This window comes from Hypoxylon fragiforme (assembly GCF_022984875.1).
Source record: "Hypoxylon fragiforme strain CBS 206.31 chromosome Unknown GGS25scaffold_2, whole genome shotgun sequence".
Taxonomy (NCBI): Eukaryota; Fungi; Ascomycota; class Sordariomycetes; order Xylariales; family Hypoxylaceae; genus Hypoxylon; species Hypoxylon fragiforme.
In genome coordinates, this window is record NW_026054757.1 from 3,798,675 (window position 1) to 3,818,433 (window position 19,759).

At 47.4% G+C, this 19,759-nt stretch overlaps 7 protein-coding genes across 7 annotated transcripts; 4 read left to right on the forward strand and 3 right to left on the reverse strand.

Annotated features, from left to right (window-relative positions):
* On the reverse strand, positions 1–1,534 carry GGS25DRAFT_478278 (uncharacterized protein). Its single transcript, XM_049259919.1, has 2 exons — positions 1,251–1,534; positions 1–1,158 (listed from the first exon to the last, which is right to left on the reverse strand). Exons 1-2 carry the CDS (start codon positions 1,378–1,380, stop codon positions 95–97), a joined length of 1,194 nt encoding a protein of 397 aa, XP_049120608.1. The 5' UTR covers positions 1,381–1,534; the 3' UTR covers positions 1–94.
* A 176-nt stretch (positions 1,535–1,710) lies between these two features.
* GGS25DRAFT_478279 (translation protein SH3-like domain-containing protein) lies at positions 1,711–3,067 on the forward strand. Its single transcript, XM_049259920.1, has 2 exons — positions 1,711–2,027; positions 2,151–3,067. The coding sequence occupies exons 1-2, from the start codon at positions 1,802–1,804 to the stop codon at positions 2,714–2,716; spliced, it is 792 nt and encodes a 263-aa protein (XP_049120609.1). The 5' UTR covers positions 1,711–1,801; the 3' UTR covers positions 2,717–3,067.
* A 183-nt stretch (positions 3,068–3,250) lies between these two features.
* Positions 3,251–7,444, reverse strand: GGS25DRAFT_478281 (potassium transport protein TRK1/TRK2). The gene is made up of 3 exons (XM_049259921.1): positions 6,701–7,444; positions 4,986–6,646; positions 3,251–4,932 (listed from the first exon to the last, which is right to left on the reverse strand). Exons 1-3 carry the CDS (start codon positions 6,795–6,797, stop codon positions 3,994–3,996), a joined length of 2,697 nt encoding a protein of 898 aa, XP_049120610.1. The 5' UTR covers positions 6,798–7,444; the 3' UTR covers positions 3,251–3,993.
* A 1,958-nt stretch (positions 7,445–9,402) lies between these two features.
* Positions 9,403–12,608, reverse strand: GGS25DRAFT_478288 (DNA repair helicase RAD25). The gene is made up of 2 exons (XM_049259922.1): positions 12,497–12,608; positions 9,403–12,418 (listed from the first exon to the last, which is right to left on the reverse strand). Exons 1-2 carry the CDS (start codon positions 12,519–12,521, stop codon positions 9,951–9,953), a joined length of 2,493 nt encoding a protein of 830 aa, XP_049120611.1. The 5' UTR covers positions 12,522–12,608; the 3' UTR covers positions 9,403–9,950.
* A 255-nt stretch (positions 12,609–12,863) lies between these two features.
* On the forward strand, positions 12,864–16,157 carry GGS25DRAFT_478289 (pseudouridine synthase). The gene is made up of 4 exons (XM_049259923.1): positions 12,864–13,273; positions 13,353–13,446; positions 13,503–13,838; positions 13,896–16,157. The coding sequence occupies exons 1-4, from the start codon at positions 13,146–13,148 to the stop codon at positions 15,942–15,944; spliced, it is 2,607 nt and encodes an 868-aa protein (XP_049120612.1). The 5' UTR covers positions 12,864–13,145; the 3' UTR covers positions 15,945–16,157.
* Positions 16,158–16,617: 460 nt separating this feature from the next.
* On the forward strand, positions 16,618–18,415 carry GGS25DRAFT_518727 (uncharacterized protein; the record flags this gene model as incomplete). Its single annotated transcript, XM_049263583.1, has 5 exons — positions 16,618–16,770; positions 16,844–16,898; positions 17,000–17,552; positions 17,703–17,978; positions 18,109–18,415. The coding sequence occupies 5 exons, from the start codon at positions 16,618–16,620 to the stop codon at positions 18,413–18,415; spliced, it is 1,344 nt and encodes a 447-aa protein (XP_049120613.1).
* Positions 18,416–18,778: 363 nt separating this feature from the next.
* Positions 18,779–19,749, forward strand: GGS25DRAFT_147870 (FKBP-like protein). The gene is made up of 3 exons (XM_049256373.1): positions 18,779–19,033; positions 19,123–19,234; positions 19,391–19,749. The coding sequence occupies exons 1-3, from the start codon at positions 18,914–18,916 to the stop codon at positions 19,543–19,545; spliced, it is 387 nt and encodes a 128-aa protein (XP_049120614.1). The 5' UTR covers positions 18,779–18,913; the 3' UTR covers positions 19,546–19,749.
* Positions 19,750–19,759: the final 10 nt, after the last annotated feature.

Here is a 19,759-nt window from a genome sequence, read left to right on the forward strand (position 1 = left end):
ATTTGATTTCTTCGTACAAGTCATGATAACATCTTATCTAATCTCTCTCCCATAAAGGGGGTTTTCTTCTTTGAGTTTAATTTGATTTATTTATTTATTGACTCTCTTCGGGCAGATCTGTGATCATGGTATCAACATCGCCGTAGAACTTCTCGGCAGCGGATTCACCCCTCCAAGAAATATCCGGCTTAGCGGCTCTTAAGTCGGCTGTAAGTTGGTTCCGCCGGGAAAGGAGTTGTTTTGCGAGTTCGGGCTCAACGACCTTGATCGCCATATCGAGGCCGTGCAAAAGTGGCGTGCATAGGGCGAAGAATTTGTTGGGTTCTGCCAGGTATTTCATCTTGTTGTCCATCTCGTACGCCTTTTCTGGCTGCACAGCCGTCAAGCTCTTGCCTTCGGGCCATACCCTAATAACATCCTTCGCGTAGTCCGTCGCCTTCTCCAACATGAGGCCCACGTCCTCGCTGTCTCCATTATTTACAACGAATCCCGCGGCGATGTGTAATGGCGCCAGAAGGGTCATGGGGTCTCGGTACAGGGGCAGTTCGCCGTCGAGCATGCGCCGGTCCTCTGCCTTAGCGGGAATGTGGCCCTCGTCCTGTAGTAACTCGATGACTAGCTCAGCTTTTCGTAGGGCCCGTTTCGTCTCAGCTTCGTCCCATTTACTATCAAAGGCCTTCATCTGGATGTGAAACAAGGCCTCGTTGACTTTCTCGCTTGTGTCGAGTTTGAAGCCGGTGCGGCGGACGCTGCGCGCGCAATCAAGAACATCGTAGATCTTGCCCTTATTGCCGCAGGTTCTGAGAACCTTGCAGTAGAAGTCGGATCCAAATTTGCGTTTCGCGTAGGCGATTCCTTCGAATAGAGGCCGTAGGTTGGCAAAGTCTTCATCAGTAGTAAATTGGGAAACAGCACTGACGACGCTGCGACGAGTCTGGGGCATCTCCTTGAAGGGGTTCATGTAGCGAAACTTGATAACCTCGCCGTCGATCTCGATAGTGATAGGGTCGGATTGTAACTTCTTCTCGTACTTGAGGGAGAATATCTTCCTACGCTGGTCGGGTGGTATGTAGGAAGGTAGGATGATCTTCTCTCGGATACTTTCGAGGAGCTTGGTGAGTTCGGGTGTCGATGCGGGTGTGAAGTGTGCGATTCCGGCTATATAGCATGTATGTTAGCCTACGAATACAAGTTATATAGCTAGGGTACCTTATATGTTAGTAAGTATCTATATATAAGGACATACATACCATTTTGCCGTGCAGTATATGAAAAGGCCCTTCGGTGGGTGGCCGTTATGGACCGTGTTATCCTCCCCGCAGCAGACTCAAGAACGCCATCGCTTGCGCGAAAGGCGCTCAGAGTCGAGTTTCTGAGCATGCCTCCTCTAGTTTATGTGTCAATTGTCAAGGCCGAGTGATTACAATTGCTCATTCCATGTGGGTGGACCTCTGAAGAACTTCGTTATCCGTCTTTGAATGTCTTCAATCTGGAGGGTTCTAAATTTCCAATTTTCTTTAACAAAGTCGCAAAGTTGAAATGGACTAAAAACTATCTTTACATAGGTACTATGTACTAGTAGTACTGCCAAGATTTTGACCCGCAACAAAATTCCTCCATCCGGCTATCGATAACAGCCAATCCAATTGCTACAGTAGCAGATAACTTACCCATGTCAGTTATCAGTGGGTCCCACCAAAAGTGGTGTGTCCCTCTTAAAGATTTCAATGTTTCTTTCCGACCTCGAAGGAAGAAGGAAAAGGATATAGAAAGCTTCGATAGAAGGGGAGAATCGGCCACAATGATTACCCAATCGACGTCGCGGCCATTGAGCAGCTGGAAAGCTGTCTTAAGACGAACTCGCCAGCAACGAGACCAGCGAATACCCATTGCATTCCGCTCCCTCACCACCGCACCCTCCTCCTCCTCCTCCACACAGCCAAACGAAGCTTCCATACCACCGCCGCCGCCACCACCACCTCCCGCCGCGCAATCGGCCTCCAAACCAGCCCAAAAGCCTTCATTCCGTACGTCTCACCAATTATGCGACTGATATCCCAATATCCAATCTTTGAGCTTTTGTAATATACATATACATATATATATATATATATTTCTCAAAACCCCGTCGAGCTAACCCATCCCAAAAGACATCATACGATCCCAAATCCCCGAGAAACCCATCCGCACCGCCTTCGCCGTGTACCCGCGCGTCCCTTCGGCGCGCAAGAAGAACCCCTCCGCGCTCGCCGCCTTCCACCAGCAGCAGGTCTCGCGCCTCGACCGCACGGGCGCGCGGCGCGCCCTGTTCTCGAAGGCGAACCCCGACGCCGCCAAGGTGGGGGACGTGCTGCAGGTGACCACGCGGAAGAGCGGGGAGCCGTTCGCGGGGGTGTGCCTGTCGATCCGGCGCGCGGGCGTCGACACGGCCATCCTGCTGCGCAACCACGTGCTGCGCGTCCCCGTCGAGCTCTGGTACAAGGTCTTCAGCCCCAACGTCCTCGGCATCGAGATCGTCTGGCGCCGCCCCAAGCGCGCCCGCCGCGCCCGCCTCACCTACATGCGCCGCCCCAAGCACGACATGGGCAACATCGACCACCTCGTCGAGGCCTGGCGCCGCACCCGCAACGTCTTCACCTCGAAGGGCAAGGGCGTCAAGGGCGGCAAGGGCGGTGGTGGTTTCGATAGAGGTGGTGCTAAGGGTAAGAAGCGGTAGCTGGTAGCTGGATGAGGTAGTGGATATGTCACGGATATTTAGGAATTAAAAAAAAGAAAAAGAAAAAGAAAAAGAAAAGAAACCAAACAGATCAGTCATGGCTCAATCCCCCGTTAAAGAGAAGGAAATTTCTCAAGAGCTCAGGGGGGAGGGGGGTGGGAAGCTATCGTGTACTAGGTTATACGAATACTACTACCTATATTATGTATCTCACAATCCAAATTATCCCTCATTGGTTCGGCTTCCGTACATATGTAGATAGGTAGGTACCTACTTATCTAACCTAGGGAACTTGCCAATACTAAATAGTACCTACAAACTGATATCAATACACCCACCCATACGAAAACATCCGTCAGACAACTACTGCATAGCTTGACGAATCAACCTGCTTTCCTAGACGGCCTACCTACGCGGCTATACCCTGATATATTTAGGACATATGTACCTGACTGAAATAGCATCTATATTTATTACTCCCAGGTAGGTAAGACAAATAACGGCAATATATAACTACACATGTGTTTCAATTGAATATATATATATATATATATATATATATGTACCCATGAAACGAGCTTGCCCCTTTTCTATCTCAATAATCTCATGAACACACCAGAACTCTAGGTATGTAATGGATGTATGTAGACAGGTTTCCAAACACTATGTACGATGTATGTATGTACCTAATAAAAAAACATATCTCTCCTAGTAAAAAAAAAGAAAAGAGAGACAAGAGGGCATTAATCCTTCAAAACATGCTTTCGCCCATATACACAAGACAGTCAGCCAGTCAGTCCAGCTCCCATGAATTTGCCCCAAGAGCCATGCGATCAATCAATCCAACGAACGCCATGTACAAAAGCAATTGAAAATACATGAATATACGCCAGCCTAATGGAAAATGTAAAAAAAGATGATATGGAAAAACAAAGCCCCTGGCGTCTATTAGTGAAAATCATTTCTATCCCAGCCCGAGCCACCGTCTCTATTGTGTTCTGTGCATTGTATGTATCTCTAATCCAGTTCTGTCCGTGCCCTGGAAGGAAGCAAACAAGAATAATTCATACAAATCATCCTGTGCTCCCGAGATACCACTGTACTTTCGACCCCCTACGGCGCTGCCACCAAGGGTTTTGTGTCACTGGCGGCGGCTCATCTTGACTGAGATCGCCACTGGGGGCTGGTGTCGGCTGCGAGGCCGTCCGTCCGTGTCGGCCCATCAAGGAGCCCCTTTCTTCTGGCCTCCATACCCACCCATTCGCGCTTTGTCTCCACTAGCGATGCACAGTCGGCTGAGTATCGGCTCTCTTTCTAGCTCTTGGGAGAGGCTCCTGTGTCTCATCAATGTCGTCTTTGCCAGGGTCTGTAGTATGTTTCCTAAGGGACTCCATCCTACTTAATCCCGTTGCGAGCTCTGCATTCGTTATCGAGTGATGAGGGCCATGGGGATACGTTGGCCCAGGATGTAAGAGCCCAGCAAACACATGTCTCCTGTCGATGCTACGACTACGACCTCGGCCTCGGCCTTGGCCCTGACTCGAGGGTCGTTGGGGGTGTTGCCCTACGGACATGGACATGGCCGAAGTGCGACGTTGTAGTCTCACCTCGGCTTCCTCGGCTTCCTTACGGTTGAGGTGTTCGCTGGGAAGAAGAACGGCTCGGTCAAGACCGTATGGTAAACCACGGTGACGGCCGCGAACTTGCATAGCAATAATAACAAGTTTGCCAAGGACCGTGAACTGGGAGCACAGGGAAGCGTTGATGCCTGTATATCCCAGGCTGAGCCCCACTGTGCCGTAGGCACTGACGACTTCGAAAAGAACGGCAAACATCGAGAAATCCCCTGACATGAGCCGTGGGCCCTCGGTGATGGTAAGAATAAAATAGCCCACAAATATGTACCACAAGTCAAAAGACAGCTGTCGACGTAAATGGGTTCCCACATACGACATGTTACTTTGTTCGTCATCGACATCATAAGCCGTGCTGTAAACTCCGAGGGACTTCTCCTCATAAACGTTCGTTCTACGAATCGATATGGCAACAGGGAAGACCGAGATATACATCATAATAAGGTACGACGTTTGAACAGCTGGGTGTACCAGGGATAGGTTTATGCAGGAAAAGCCAGCAGTTCTGGTAGCCACAGCTTGAAACCATCCATCAAGAAAGCGGATGTTGAGCGGCAGACTCGAAACCGACTGGTCATGGAGCTAATATGATGTTAGTTGTTGAACGTAATCCAAAATATGTCAGAGATACCTACGTCAAGAATGATAAATAGTATGAGGTCGATACCATTAAGAGCGACTAGAATGAAGAATAACCACCAGGTAGCATTAGACGGAAATAGAAGCGTGAAACACCGCCGCGGGTGGTCCAAGAGAAACTTCAATTCCTCCCAAAGGCCTGATCCTCGGGGCGCAACGAGAGAGAACAGCCAAATCATGAAACGAAGCATGATGGGGAACCCGGTATTCCCAAGGATGATCAGAAATGACATGACGAGCAAGGGAAAGATGGCCGTGTTGAAAGAGTTCATACTATCAGGGGTAAGGGTCAAGCCAAGATCCATTAACGCCGAATTTGACGTAAAGAAAGCCCACCACACTCTGCTTTGGCCGGCAGCATCAATAATCTGGCCATAGTATTCATTGTTGTGAAGGATCCAGGGCAATAAACAGATAATGCCGAAGATAGTGTATCCCCAAAAATAAATTGTGAGGACAAGGGCAAGCGCTTTCAGCGATCGATATTCAATACCGCCTAATTCGTCTCTCTGCTCTTCTGTGAGCCCTAGGAAAGCAGAGTTCCGGCCCATGGTAGGCTGCCAACTGAGGTATGGCATGGGGTCCTCATCTTTGCCTTGGGTCAAGACCGACTTGATTCGGTTGAGAGGGTTGACGCGATGCAGCACCGACGATGCAGTCGTGTCGGTGTGGCTCAATTTCTCTCCTTCTTTTCTAGGTTTTCGATTTCTCGGCCCACCGTTAGCGTGGGAGGTCACTTCGTCAACTTCAGCTATCTCTTCCGGCCAGTCATGTTCCTCTCTCCGGGGTTTCACTGGCTCCTCGATGGTGATGGTTGGTTGGCGATCCGGGCGAATCCGTAGCGGTGAAGTTGGCCGATTAGGCCCTTCAACGCTCGACTCTCTCCGTATTCGGTTCAAATTATCAGGGCCGTCGGCGCCCTCGTCATCTAGCTCTTCTGGAAGCGCACCCCTATCGGCGTCTCGTGGACCAGGAATTCGCAATACACCCTTGTCTGCCTTGCGCTGTCTTTCTAGAATAGCGATATGCTCGGCGTCAGTCCGTTTAGAAGGTATTAAGATCTCGTCATCATCTGACTCAAACGCATCGCTACTCCTAACTTGGTCCGAGAATTTAATTTGCAACGGAGGTCGCTGAGAAGTTTGATCTGGAGTTTTAGGATCCGGCTCATCTTCGGCCGGTGAACCATCAATGGGCACGTCTCCTTTCGTAGCCCCTTGGATAGTGTAGTTATCCAATACGATGCCATCGTTAGTTATCCGAGAGGCTTTAGCGGTGTTGTGCATGACCGTGATGTGTCGGCCATTGACGCCCTTCTCCAAATCTGCGGCACTCGCTTTTGCCTTGGACCGTGATTTGGCGATCGATACACGTCGCGTTCTTGCCTCCTTCACGACATGCTGGAACCTTTTTTCAAACCAGTATAGGCGCAAGAAAACTACAGAAGAGTGGATGGTGATAGGATTGGTGAGCATAGTAAGAAAGTAAATGACTATTTGTTGAAAGGTATTGAGCAGATTTGCATCAACGGTATTTAGTCCTGCCTGAGTATTGGCACCGCTGGCAAAGAAGAGAGCATCGATATAAGCTAAATTGCCCCTTCCAGGAGCAAAAATCAGCACGGACCCTATGATTGTCCATCCAATGATCCAAAAATCTATAGAACATTAGCCAACCAAGCATATAATAGTAGTGAGCAGCTACAACATACAGTGGACTGTGATGAAGTTGAAATGCGGATCTCTAGAAAGGAACGAAGGACGAAGGGCCTGGATAAATCCCAGGAAGGCCTCACGAGCTCCGGCCATGATGGTAAGTTAGGTTGTTGTATAGCTAAAAGACTTTGACTTTGTGAGTCTAAGATTGAAACAACAGGAGAAGCCACTGTTAAAGGGCCACCGAGTCGAAGACTTGGCTGGTAAAGTCGGCGATGAGAAACATGATGGTTATCGGTCGTTCCGAAGCTATATAAAATGAATTATTAACATGATGCACGGCAGGTGTTGAGATGTCGTATAAACTAAAACATTGTGCAATCGCGAGCAAGTGTAGAATCAGAATAAGTTGGTAAGAAGTTGGCCCTGTGGAAGGTGAGGTGATGTTTAAGAGAGCTGCCGGGTAGGTACTAAGCCTATTAGAAGTAGGGAAGAGGTAACTCAAAACTGCGTAGACACCGAATAACAAAGAGGGCTGAGACAAACAAGACGAAACAAGGGCAAGGGACCATAGACCATAAGGTTTTTGGGGGTTTTTTTTTAAAAAAAAGCATGTCCGGAAGTTTTCTGTCTGTGAGTCTAGCACAATCTGCCCTCTGCCGCAAACTTGATATTATGTCTGTGCCAAAGGGAGAAGAAAAAATTGAGATGCGGCTAGTATAGACAAACAATTGTACCGAGACACAGTATATTCATTCAAGGTCTCTTGTTACTTACCTCCTTTACAACGGATTCATGACACCAAATATCAGATATTGTCGCGAAAGAGGATAGATTTGAGAAAATCTCAATCGTCTTCAATGTTGTTAGAAGTATGAAATATGTATTACGCGAAGTGGGTAAAAGTAACTGGGTACCGTGTAAGCAACATTGAAGATTGAAGTATGTATTGAGGTAAAGAAAAGTGAAAGATTGATGTTCAATGTTGGCTCAATGTTGTTAGTTAAGGGGTTAAAAAGGAATTCTTATCCACTTGCCTTTAAGACTGACTGCCCGCTGCTACCGCTGCTACCGCTACCACTGTAGTAGCATGGAAGAAAGGAAGGAAGGTTCGGCAATGTAGTGTAGTATGTAGGTGAATAGCGTACGTAGGCAGTGTCAATACCAGGTAGGTAGTAGGTAGATAAAATGGAGTGGAAGGAAACGGGAGGCAACACCTTCCGCCGACTCAAGAAATTTGAACTTGAGTGGATCTAGTTTAGAATATCAAATCTTGATTAGAAAGTACCTACCTCACTTCTTTCTCACCATTCGATCTTGATCTTCCTTTCTTTTTCTGAGCTGAGCTGAATTCCGACTTAGTAAATACCATCAAATATTAAAAGGGGCTTATATGCCAAGCCTGGTAACACCAGTTTTCCTTTCCCTTTCCCTTTTCCTCTTTATTTATTTTTATTTCTATTTTACACTTTCTTCAGAGAGGAGTAAAGGGATAGCCCGGCCGTGATGATGCATTCGACATGGGGGTTGGACCACAGATAGCCGACCAACAGCGTGTTTCGAATCATTATGTTTTTCAGGTCGACAAGGATTAAAACACATGTCTGACTGACTAGACGCAATTCGTCTAGCTTGTTAAATCTGCATGCGAGGGAGACAGCCGGGGTAATAGTAAGGTTTGACCCGCCGGCAAGTCGTAGGCTACTACCGTACGATATGTGTATCCATATGCTTTATGTAGGTAGGTAGTAAAATCGCAATGAGCCAGGATGGACCCTTCTTCTGCCAAAAAAAATCATATAAGCTGCGTTGGCTCAGCCTGTCAGGTTGTTCGTGCTGCTGCTGCTACTCTGTAAGCACCCGGCATCTGAATTATCTGAATCAATTCGACTTGCCCAATGCACTCGAAGTGGTCTAGACTCGTCTTCTTCTACGTCGTTCTCTAGATATCGTCTACGCGGTCCGTCTACGCTACCTAGGATGTTGCTTTCATCTGCGGAATTTGGAGTAGTTCGAGAATTTCCGGAAACTTTTTTGTAGATTATAAAAGCTACCTATATAGTACCTACGTACCTACATATAGGTGCGCATTAATCGATGCTACATAGCACAAGGGACTATGATTGGCTACATGATACCCTACAATGAACATGTGAAAACTTACATATGTACTTGGTACTTGGCAAAAATCTATTTTTCTTCTTGGTTCTTCTTGGTTGTTTATGGCGTGAATGATGATGTCACACGTAAGAGCTACTCAGTATAAGTTGATAACTATACGATTATTAATTTAAATCCTAATTCATTATCTGGCATAAATAGGTACCTAGTATGTACCAAGAGTCCAAGACGGATGTAGTCCAATTATGTACGCGCTAGCATCATGAATGATGATATATCTCATGAGATACTTTACCGTCCGTCTTACTTAAGATATCTACTTTTTAATGTATGTTGTACGATCACAAATGAATATTATCCGAAAAAAAAATCAAGTTTAAATTGATGAGGTTGAATTGAAATCGAATACAAGAATAAATAAAAAAAAATAAAAAATTTTACACACCGACAAATTGTCGATATTACCGAGAGAACAACACCGAAGAGAACAACGTTAAAATGCAACTCGAGATAAGCCTCCCCTTATCCCTCAACGCAAATGCGACCCCAATCGGATCCCGTGAATGTCAGCCCATGTCGTGCAGGCTTTCTTTTGAGCAAATTTCACATATCCCGTAGCCACGCAATTTACGCTAGGGAGGTTGCATTTGATACGTAGCACTGCAGCTGGGATCCGTGGGATGGATGCATCTTGCCCATAGTGCCGGATCACCTATGTTAACATTGTTAAGGCTTAGCTCTACGGTACATAGTATATCCTGTACTCCTTGTACTCCCTGTATGTATGTACTTTCGGTGCTCTGTGCTCTGTGTTCTGTGTGCTTCCTATTGACATACCTAATAGGCAGGTAAGTCAAAGTATTTGAGGTTCTCGAGCATTTTTTTTTTTATAAAAATTATATAGATTACATGCAGGTATCACCACAGGCACACCGCAGTCTCCATCATCCATAATATATCGCGTTTTGACCGGCGGTGAAAAGGAAAAACCGAAAGGTGAAAATCCCTTCCTGCTTCCAGGGGTATACCTCATGCCATGCCCTGGCTTGTCCTGCGCTGCGCTGCGCTGCGCTGCAAGATGGATCTCAGTAATCTCGTCCGCCACCCATCACTTGCCGATGGCCATTGACGCCACCCGTTTTGTTCCGTATCTTGGTGTTGTACATGAAAATAATATAACGCAAACTACCGTTGTGTCTTGAGCCTTTCCTTTTCTCTGCCCAGCTTCTTGAAGAAAGCGTTACTTTGTGCCGGTTTCTTCTTAAGCGCCTTATTGGCGCCCTTCCTCTGTTCTATGTACGCCATATCCTTTCCTCCACTAAGATCTTCGAGCTCACCGGCTGTACGCTTGAAGCGGGGCTTTCTTCTTACTCCAGGGCCCCAGAAGAGATCATCTGCAACATCATCATCATCATCTGCTCTCCTGGAGTTTGTGTCAATCACAATCTTCTGGAGAAGCTCGCGACGCTCCTGTGCCGTGCTAAAAACAAGCCCCTCCATCTGTTCCATGCCAGTAAGCTGCGTGATGACTTTAAATGAGTACCCCTGATCTACCAAGAACGCTTGCCGCTTGGTGGAGTAGTACATTTCAGGTGTATCCCGTGAGACCAGGGAGTAAAAAAAGGCATTGAACCCTTCGTCCGATCTCCGCTTTGCTCGAAGGATACGACCTAGTCGCTGTGCTTCTTGACGACGCGATCCGTAGTGCGACGATATTTGGATAAGACAGGTGGCTTCAGGGAGATCGAGAGATGTATCGCCAATCTTCGACAGGAATATGGTTTTTACGAGCGGGTTGTGCATAAAATTCTCTAGTACAAGCATTCGTTCGTTGTTGCTCGTAGACCCGCAGATGTAAGCTTTATTGAGAGCCAAAGCAATTTCTCTGAGGGCATAGACATTGTCCGAAAACACGATGATCTTGTCGCCTCGCCTCTCGTGGTAATCGATGAGGAACTGACAGGCCTGTATCTTGCGTGGGTTCATGACATATAGATTTTGTTGTAGACCTCTGTTTTTCTTTTGTCCGTTGAACTCATCGAAGAATTCGGCCGTCATTGGACACCAGACCTCAGCGCATTGGACCTTGGCAATATGACCCTGTTCCGATAACTCCATCCAATTTGCCTCGTATAGTTTCGGTCCAATTAGGAAGTTCAAATCCGAAATCTTGTCATCTTCTCTAAGCAGCGTTGCAGTCAAGCCAAGCTTCGCGTGGCTCTTGATCGAGTGTGATACCTTGCGGAAGATGTTGGCTGGTACGACGTGGACCTCGTCTAGCAGCATCAAACCCCATTCTCGACTAGTAAGAAAGTCCATCATCTTTTGCGAATCATGAGCTCGCTTCTTGCCCGAGTTAGTAACCATGGGATATGTCGTAACAATGATTCCAGTATTGCCCGGAAATCTCGATTTGTGATCTGACGTAAAGAGGGCAATATCCTCAGGTCTAATGTTAGACCATTTCAAGAACTCATTGCGCCACTGATTAGCCGACATGGTACTCGTGCAGAGAACGATGGTACCCTTCTTGATAGTGCATGCGGCGGTGATGCCAACCAAAGTCTTGCCTGCCCCGCAAGGCAACACAATGATACCGCTTTTTGCTCGCCCATTACCAAACATTTTACTGAGACTCTTTTCCTGGTAACTGCGAATTTGCGTTGCTGGTCGTAAGTCAATTTCGAGACTCGCGTTTCGGTCGTCATTGCGAAAGTCGTACTCCTCCAGCATAGGATATTGGATTTCTAAAGCACGCTTCTGAACCACCTCAATGGAAGTGTCCATGATTTCGAAAGCATGTACAGCCTCCTGGTTATCATCGTCATCGTCTTCTCTCAGCGCATCGAAAGGATTTTGTTTCTGGGCGCCTTCAGCTGTCTCTGTCTGACCCTTTTCGCCTTGCTTGATTTGCGCCTGCTGTACTCCTGCAGCATTTGACGTTCCAGGAATGACAAGGCCAACCATAGAAGGAGCACTGGTAACTGTTTCAGTGCCCTGAACTCGGCATGGTCCAATGATAGGATCCTTCAATAGCTTTTGCAAAACTTCAGGGTCGGTACTTTCCACGAAATATTTCGTATCTTTGATTACGAGCTTCACTTTGCCATAACTAGATGCACAACTGCCAATAAAACTTATAATGGAATCTGGCACGGGAGTCTTGGAAAAACGTTCGAGTGTATTGATGATATCTCGGGGTTGCAATCCAACGGAGACAGCAGCGTATAGACTATGACTTGTAAGGGCATATTCGTGAATAAAGGTGGGTCGTGACAAAGGCTCGGCGACGGTAATGAGGAAGTCTTTTGCTTGTTCGGCTAGAGGGCTGAAATTTTCGAGTATGATTCGTCCTCTCTGGGGATCTATGAAAATAGGACGGCTCTTAAAATCAGGCTTCAGTGGCAAATAAGAAAAGTCTCGTCTGCCATCTCTGAAGAATCTCCTCGATGTCCAATCTTCTTCGTGAGATCTCGTGTTTTGGAATGTTGCGAGCGAGAAACGATCTACAACCTTTTGTAGCTGCTCTTCATTTTCGGCGGGTTCCTCTGGAGATGCTGGATCATCGTCACTAGCGATAGATCGAGGCGTAGAAGGGCCGGGCGTGGACGTTGCGGAGGCCCTGCCCGACTTAGAGGGACCCGTAGCATCTTGCCAGTGTTAGTATTCTCAGTTCCTTCGAGAACTAGGTACATACATGTGGATAGGAAGCGAAAAGGGAGACATACTAGTTGTAGCCTTTCTCTTCGCTGGCATCTTGATGGCAGCAGTAAATGATTCGTGTGTTGAGTGATGGATGAAGAGGCAAAGTAATAAAGAAGAGAAAGGATGTAAATGTGAGATGTATGGATTGGTCATATGTAAGTACCTAAATTCCTAGAAAGGTACATGTAGACGTTTAGTAATGCCATTATGCTACTAGGTACTAGGTAGACAATGAGCATGAGCCAGTCGGAGAATTTCCAACAAATACCTTGTATTTTAGTGGGTCCAATGGCGTAAATGGTGGGGGCCCAACTTTACCGCCTTTCATATTCATAGGATCTATCTTGACCGCCCACTGTGTTCTAAATTTCATTAATTTTATGCCGGCAGAAAGTTCAATCGCATATCCCGCCAACACTAAAGCTACCAGCGACAAGCTCAGTACATACCTAACCTACATATGTAGTAAGTAGTAAGACTTCATTCAGTATTGAGTCTCTCACTCACTCATTCAATCCCTCACATATAGGTTCAGTGCCTACGTATCTACCTATTATTACCCATCTTTCACAAATGGAATTGTAAAAAAAAATAGTCCGGTGATTTTCCAACGTATTCATCAATACCTACTGTTCTTTTCTACACCCTCACCCCTAGCCTTACTCACGATCAAAGATGGCGACTCATACTGCTATGGCCCAAGGCAGCAATGCCTCAATGCGAAGCTCTTTTGAGCAACGTATCGGTATCCTCAATTATGTGTCAGAGAAAGAGCATGGCTGGCACGGCCAGATTCGCACAAGGTAAAAGAATGGATAAACTAACCCTTAATGCCAATCTTTATTCATTTATACAAGTTCATTACTTACTTAGAACTCTCAGATTTACCGATTTCCAGGTTCATGAGATCAGCAAGGATGGCGAGGTCATCCATCTACACGATTTCCAGACGAATGCAAGGGAATTGGCAAAGGCTGTAAGTCTGTTGACGAAGTTTATTATTCCACCAGCAAATAGCTTATTCTCACATAGGGAACGTCCCGCCAGTCGACAGCAATGCCACAGGCTTCCCAGGCATCTCCAACAGACAATGGCAAAACTGCAGCCGAGGATGTTAGCACCGTCTCGGAGACTCCCAAGGAGCCCCAGCCAGATAACGTAGAACAGAAGAAAAATGAAGACACATCCACTATCATATCTCTATCCGACCGTACAATCCTAACAGAAATTCTCGGCCAAGGCACTGCAGAGGAACTGATCAACTTGCATGAGAAATCTAGTCAGAATAAGGGGGTGCGGCCTAAGAACTCTGACTTTGTAAAGATTGCTGCCATAACCGACAAAGCGCAGAGATCCCGAGTTCATACGGTAAATTCTCTCAATATTTATATGTATTGAATAATCCTACTTGCTAACTTTATGTAGGAAGTTCGTCGAATTTTTGGAGGTAAACTCGACACTGCCACTGAGTCCGATGGCTCTATCAAGGCAACAGTTGTCAGTAGAGGTAATTTGCAATGGGGCAATCGTTCCAGAAACGATAGATCCAGGAACAATGGGCAAGATCCTGGACAAGCCAACGAGGGTAAATTCTTACACTTCACCCTTTACAAAGAGAATCGAGATACCATGGAAGCAATCAATCAGATAGGCCGTGTTCTCAATCTCAAGCCTTCCTTCTTCGGTACTGCTGGTACCAAAGATCGCCGTGCTGTGACAACCCAGCGGGTCAGTATGCGGAGACGAAACCCGCAGACTCTGATATCCATCAACAATGAGCGAGTATTTGGTGTGAAAATTGGAGATTTCAAGTTCGAGCACTACCCGATTCATCTAGGACAACATAAGGGAAACGAGTTCGTCATAGTTGCCAAAAATTGTTACTTTAGCGGAACCAAGGACCTGGCATTCGAGCAAAAGCTCAACATTGCAAAGACAACGATAGACTCTGCATTGGCACAAGTTAAGGAAAATGGGTTCATCAACTATTATGGCACTCAAAGATTTGGTACACACCAAATCGGAACTCAGGAGATCGGTATGAAGATTCTTAAGCAAGATTTTGAGGGTGCCGTACGAGCTTTGCTATCCTTCGATCCTCAGTTACTCGAGACTTCTGAACCAGATTCTATGGCATCAATGCGCCGCGAGGATGCTGCCCGCGCGCTCGCCTGTTCGATCTTTTCGAATACAGGAGATGCTCAAGAAGCCCTCAAAATTCTACCCAGAAGGTGTCATGTCGAGTCAGCCTTAATGCGCCAGCTAGGTAAACATCCCAAAGATTTTCTCGGGGCTCTTCTTTCTATTAACCGCGGGATGCGCTCGATGTATGTCCACGCATACCAGTCGCTGGTGTGGAACTTTGCCGCAAGCAAACGCTGGGAGCGTTTCGGTCCTTGTGTAGTCAAGGGAGACTTAATCTTCGTCGAATCCGAAGCCTCTGTCTCGCAAAATGCTCACCAGAATGGAAACGATGACGAGGAGATGATTCACCTTGTAGATGGAGGTTCCATCAACGAAGAGACACACGGGCTGAAGGTGCATGCTCTAACGGAGCAAGAGGCTGCGAGCGGGAAATATTCAATTTTTGACATCGTTTTGCCTTCTCCTGGCTGGGATGTCATGTACCCAGATAATGAGATTGGTCAATTCTATAATGAGTTTATGGCCAAGGAAGAAAACGGTGGACTTGACCCTCAAGACATGCTGCGCCAACAGAGAGATTTCAGTCTTCCGGGATCTTACCGCAAGTTAATGGGGAAGTTCATCGACACTCCTAGCGCTTCTGTTCAGGCCTACTCAAATGATATGGAGCAACTAGTGCCCACTGATTTGGACATAATACGATCTCGCAAAGTCAAGGAGGAGGGAGAACGCGCAGCCGCCCGACGAGAGATGAAGACTTCCTCGTCAGCTTGGCAGAATTTTGTCGATAACGTACAGGAGATCGATCTTCAGACGACGAATGAGAAAAGGAAAGCTGAAGACTCCTCCCACGTTCCAGAGAGTCGAGTGGAAGACACGTGGGTGCAGACTTCGGTTGACGAGAATAACAAACGAGTCAAAGTTTCTGTGCAGCATGATACTTTCAGTGCCGGTATGCAGAAAGAAAACAATGCCTCCACAACTGCCGGGGATGAGATGCAAGTAGACGTGGATGCAGCGGATCAAGTAGACAAAGTCGAGGTGCCGCAAACGATGAATCCGGATAATGGAGATTCTGTTCACTCAGTTGTGCCTGAATCTGGACCAGAAGGCCATGCATCAAATGCCGTCATAGCAGTCCCTGTGGAAGAAGCAGCCCAGCCCATCGAGAAGAAAATTGCAGTGATCCTTCGATTTGCGCTGAACACGAGTCAGTATGCAACTATAGTTCTTAGAGAACTTCAAGGAGTGGTTCCTACGAGCGAGGATGCGGTCAGCCTACCAAGTTCATCAGCCCCTCTGAGCGAGGGTGCTATCGACATCTTGTGACGAACGCATTGTATCTATAAACTGCGATAGCACGAATGAGTTGAGGTCCCCGATATTTGGTGAAGAGAGGGCTTGCAGTATCGTGTCGTTATAAACTAGATACCCATTGTTGATGAACTAAGTAACGCACGGAGTTGAGACCTAATATGGTACCTATGCCAGTGTGTATGTGACTATTTTGCGTGATTCTAGGCTGTAGATTCGAGGTTCGAGTGTGCCACCGCAAAACAAAGAGGGCACCTAACCCCTTACTGTAATTCAATGAAGATATGATCCCGTGTAAAAATAGGGTTCTTTGTCAGATAGGGCTATCGCTACCTACGATCTCGATATGCGACTTCCCTTTGTCCACGAGGCGGGAGTCGCCCAGGTTTGGGTTTTGCTTGAAAGCTTTATATACTTGATTTGCGTATGCCTCAGATTCCTGAGACAAACATCATGTTTGCCTAGGATTAAAATAAAAAAAGACATCTGATCTCACGAGTACTATGCACCTAGTGATCCCACGTCCTAATTTTCGCTTACCTACTTACCTTTTCTACTTTGATTATCGTTGTTATAATACTACCTAGGTAGAGCAAAACACTATTCCCGTGTGTTACGGATACAGCGCTTCATACTGACCAAGAGGACAGAGACCGGACGGGGCGGTATCCCTATCAATCATCTCAAAATGAGCATGCTCGAGCGGATCGCGGGGTCCAACCGGATGAGTCGATATCTGGAGTTGCCGGCAAGACTACACATGAGGCCCAAATCCACACAGATTAGCGGCGAGGTGGTTGGAGACTCGATGTTTAGGAGGCAGCGGGATGTTATGGATCATGTGAATACTTCTCCCACATAAGGAATAATATCCTTGATTACCTACTACCTAGTATTGGTACTAATGTTGTTAGCTCATAAGCCCGACCGCCAAACACTTCTCGTTTGACGGAGCCGGCACTGGCAGTGGTGCGCTGTATATCAGGAGAAACCAAGCCACAAGATGTAGTTATTGGAACTCTATAAAAAAAATAAAGGTATTAGGAGTGCTGGCTAACGAGATATACTAGCAGCTCGACCAACGGAATCGGTGACACCCGAGGACTATGACGAAGTAGGATGGGGCGAGAAGAGTCTGCTAGAGCTCTCGGACTCGATCCGCGCGTGCCTGCGACACGACGGGTCCGGGGGGCCGGACATCCCGCGCCTGAGCAGCTTCCTGGTGGCGGCGGTGCAGGACGAGGCGCAGTGGGGGCAGCCGACGCTGGACCTGGCGACGATCGAGCACGCGCGGCTGGACAAGCTGCTGGCGGAGCTGGTGCACTTCGGCGAGTCGCTGCGGGCGAAGAACCCCCACTTCCGGCCCGTGCCGGCCCAGGAGCTGCCGCTGCAGCTCCGCATCGACGTGTCCAATGCTAAGAGGCTGCGGCGCCTCTGGCGGCGGCGCTTTCGCGAGCAGTATTTCATGATGGACCAGCACCGCTGCGCCATCCTCGTCGAGGGCGGCCGCTTGAAGGACGTCTCGTTCGACAACTCGCTCGCGTATGACCTCGGGAAGTGGCTCACCAAGGTCGGCGATCCGATTTCTGAACTCGAGGGGAATCTGCAGTTCGATCCGGGACAGTAAGCTTTTCCCCCGAATTTTCTTCTACCTAAAATCTCCATGACAGCAATACCCCTCGTTTCCTCTTCCCCTTCCCCATACTGGGTATATGTTTGTTTTTGGTCTTTTTTTTTCAGAGGAGTAGTTGACAAAATAACTCATCCTTGAAGCTGGTGGTTGAACATCACGTGTGCCGAGCGAGACGGCATAGTAGCATCCTCGCTGGAGACGCCGACGAAGGGGCGATACGGGATCACGGCCCTCCCTCTCCTGACTGGTCGAGAGGAAATAATTCGTCCAAATGTGTTTAAATACATACGCGAGGGCCGAGCCGCAGACATGCACAACAGTCTGATCGGGCAGGTAGGCCGACAGATCCGAGTGCTACGGGGGTACAGGTTGAGGAGCATTGTGGCACCGCAAGCTGGGATCCGATACGATGGGCTGTAAGTCGTGATCCTTTCTACCTACATACCCCTTTAATTCACCTCTCTCACCCCCCTTTTAAATTACCACTTGATACGTTTCAGTAGCATAGCCGCTTACATTACTTTCCCTTCGCTAAACCAAAAACAGGTTCACCATCAGACAGTACGGATACAAGCAGGACAACAAGACCAACGTCTACCGGCTCGAGCTCACGCTGGAGCGCGTGCCCGAGCAGAAGAAGTCGCAGGAGGAGATCGAGGACATCCCGCGGCCGTCGCAGCTCGACGACTGGGCCCTGTACGAGAAGCTCGAGGGCGACCAGATCAAGCTGCTCAAGGGGGAGACGACGTACCTGGGCTGGAAGCTGAGGCGGCAGGAGGAGAAGATCGATAGGGATGAGTGGAGGCGCGCGCAGCTTTTTAGAGCGTCGTTTGAACCTATTGGGGGGGTGTAGGGTTTGTGTGTGCTTATTTTATTGTTTCTTTTTTAAACCCCTTTTTCCAAGAAGAAAAAAGGGGTTGGGGTAAAGTAGATACCTATGATTACAAAAACATTACGTACCTAGTTTAGGGAATATCCCTATGAAATATACCTCCGGCTACTTGTATATATTTCATGAGTCTTTTTTGCTGTTCTCATTACTTATGACTTTTACTCTACTATGTACATAAGTTCCAAGTTGTCGTTGGAGAGATGACCTACCCGTGAACCCCGACAGCAGCATATGGATGGAAGGTCACATACCTAGGCCTAACTACATAGGTAAAGATGCTACTAAGCAGTGAGTGGGGGGTATGCAGTGGGGATTTCTGCATCCATCCATCGCACATGTGAACTTGTAATAAGTACATACGTACCTCCACCAGTCTCTTTCTCATCCAACCAAACCCTCCCTCAGAACTTTTTTTTTTGGTCAACCATCAACGAGACAAGCTTCTTCTTTTTTTTCGCGATGGCTCCAAAGAAGAAGGCCGAGGGCAAGTCGAAAGACACCGGCGGCGCAAAGGGCGGCAAGGGGAAAGACGACGCCAAAGTGAAAGGCGCTCAGCGCATCGTCGTCCGTCATATTCTGGTGCGCTTACATAACCGCTTACATGCCTACTTTTCCTTTTGCCTCGGTAGGGCACCGAAGTACTGACCTATGTATATCATGCAAAATAGTGTGAGAAGCAATCCAAGAAAGACGAGGCGCTAGCCGAGATCAACAAAAACCCAACGCTGGACAACTTCATCGCTGTGGCGAAGGTGTACAGCGAGGACAAGCCAAGGCAAGGTAAGACGAAGAAATAAGATGTGTTTCTTTGGGGCTAATAATGCTCAACTCAACCCTGTTTTGTCTACACCTACCTGCCCTTTGATTTTATAGTCTTCATGAGTTGAGGGTCAATAATGTTACGTGGATACTAATGAATATGACAAAAACTATCAGGTGGTGCCCTGGGTACCAAACAGAAAGGAGAGCTGCATGCCGAGTTTGAAAAGGTTGCTTTTGCCCTCCCAGAGAGCAAGGGTAGTAACCTCAACATGGGAGAGGCTAAGACAGATTTCGGATATCACATCATAGTGGTAGAAGGCCGAAAATAGGACATATATGTAACTGATGTGGATGTCTCTTCACAATCGAGGGACGAAGCATTCATTGTAGCATGATCTCATGATGCGAATTTTTCCTTGATTCCGATGCAGTTATGATTCCCCGAATTTCCAGCTCCATACAGCTGGAGGAGCTGGTACCTAGATTACATGCCAAGGGTCCGTAGAGGATGGTCTGAAAATCATTCCGTCTCACTGTCTATAT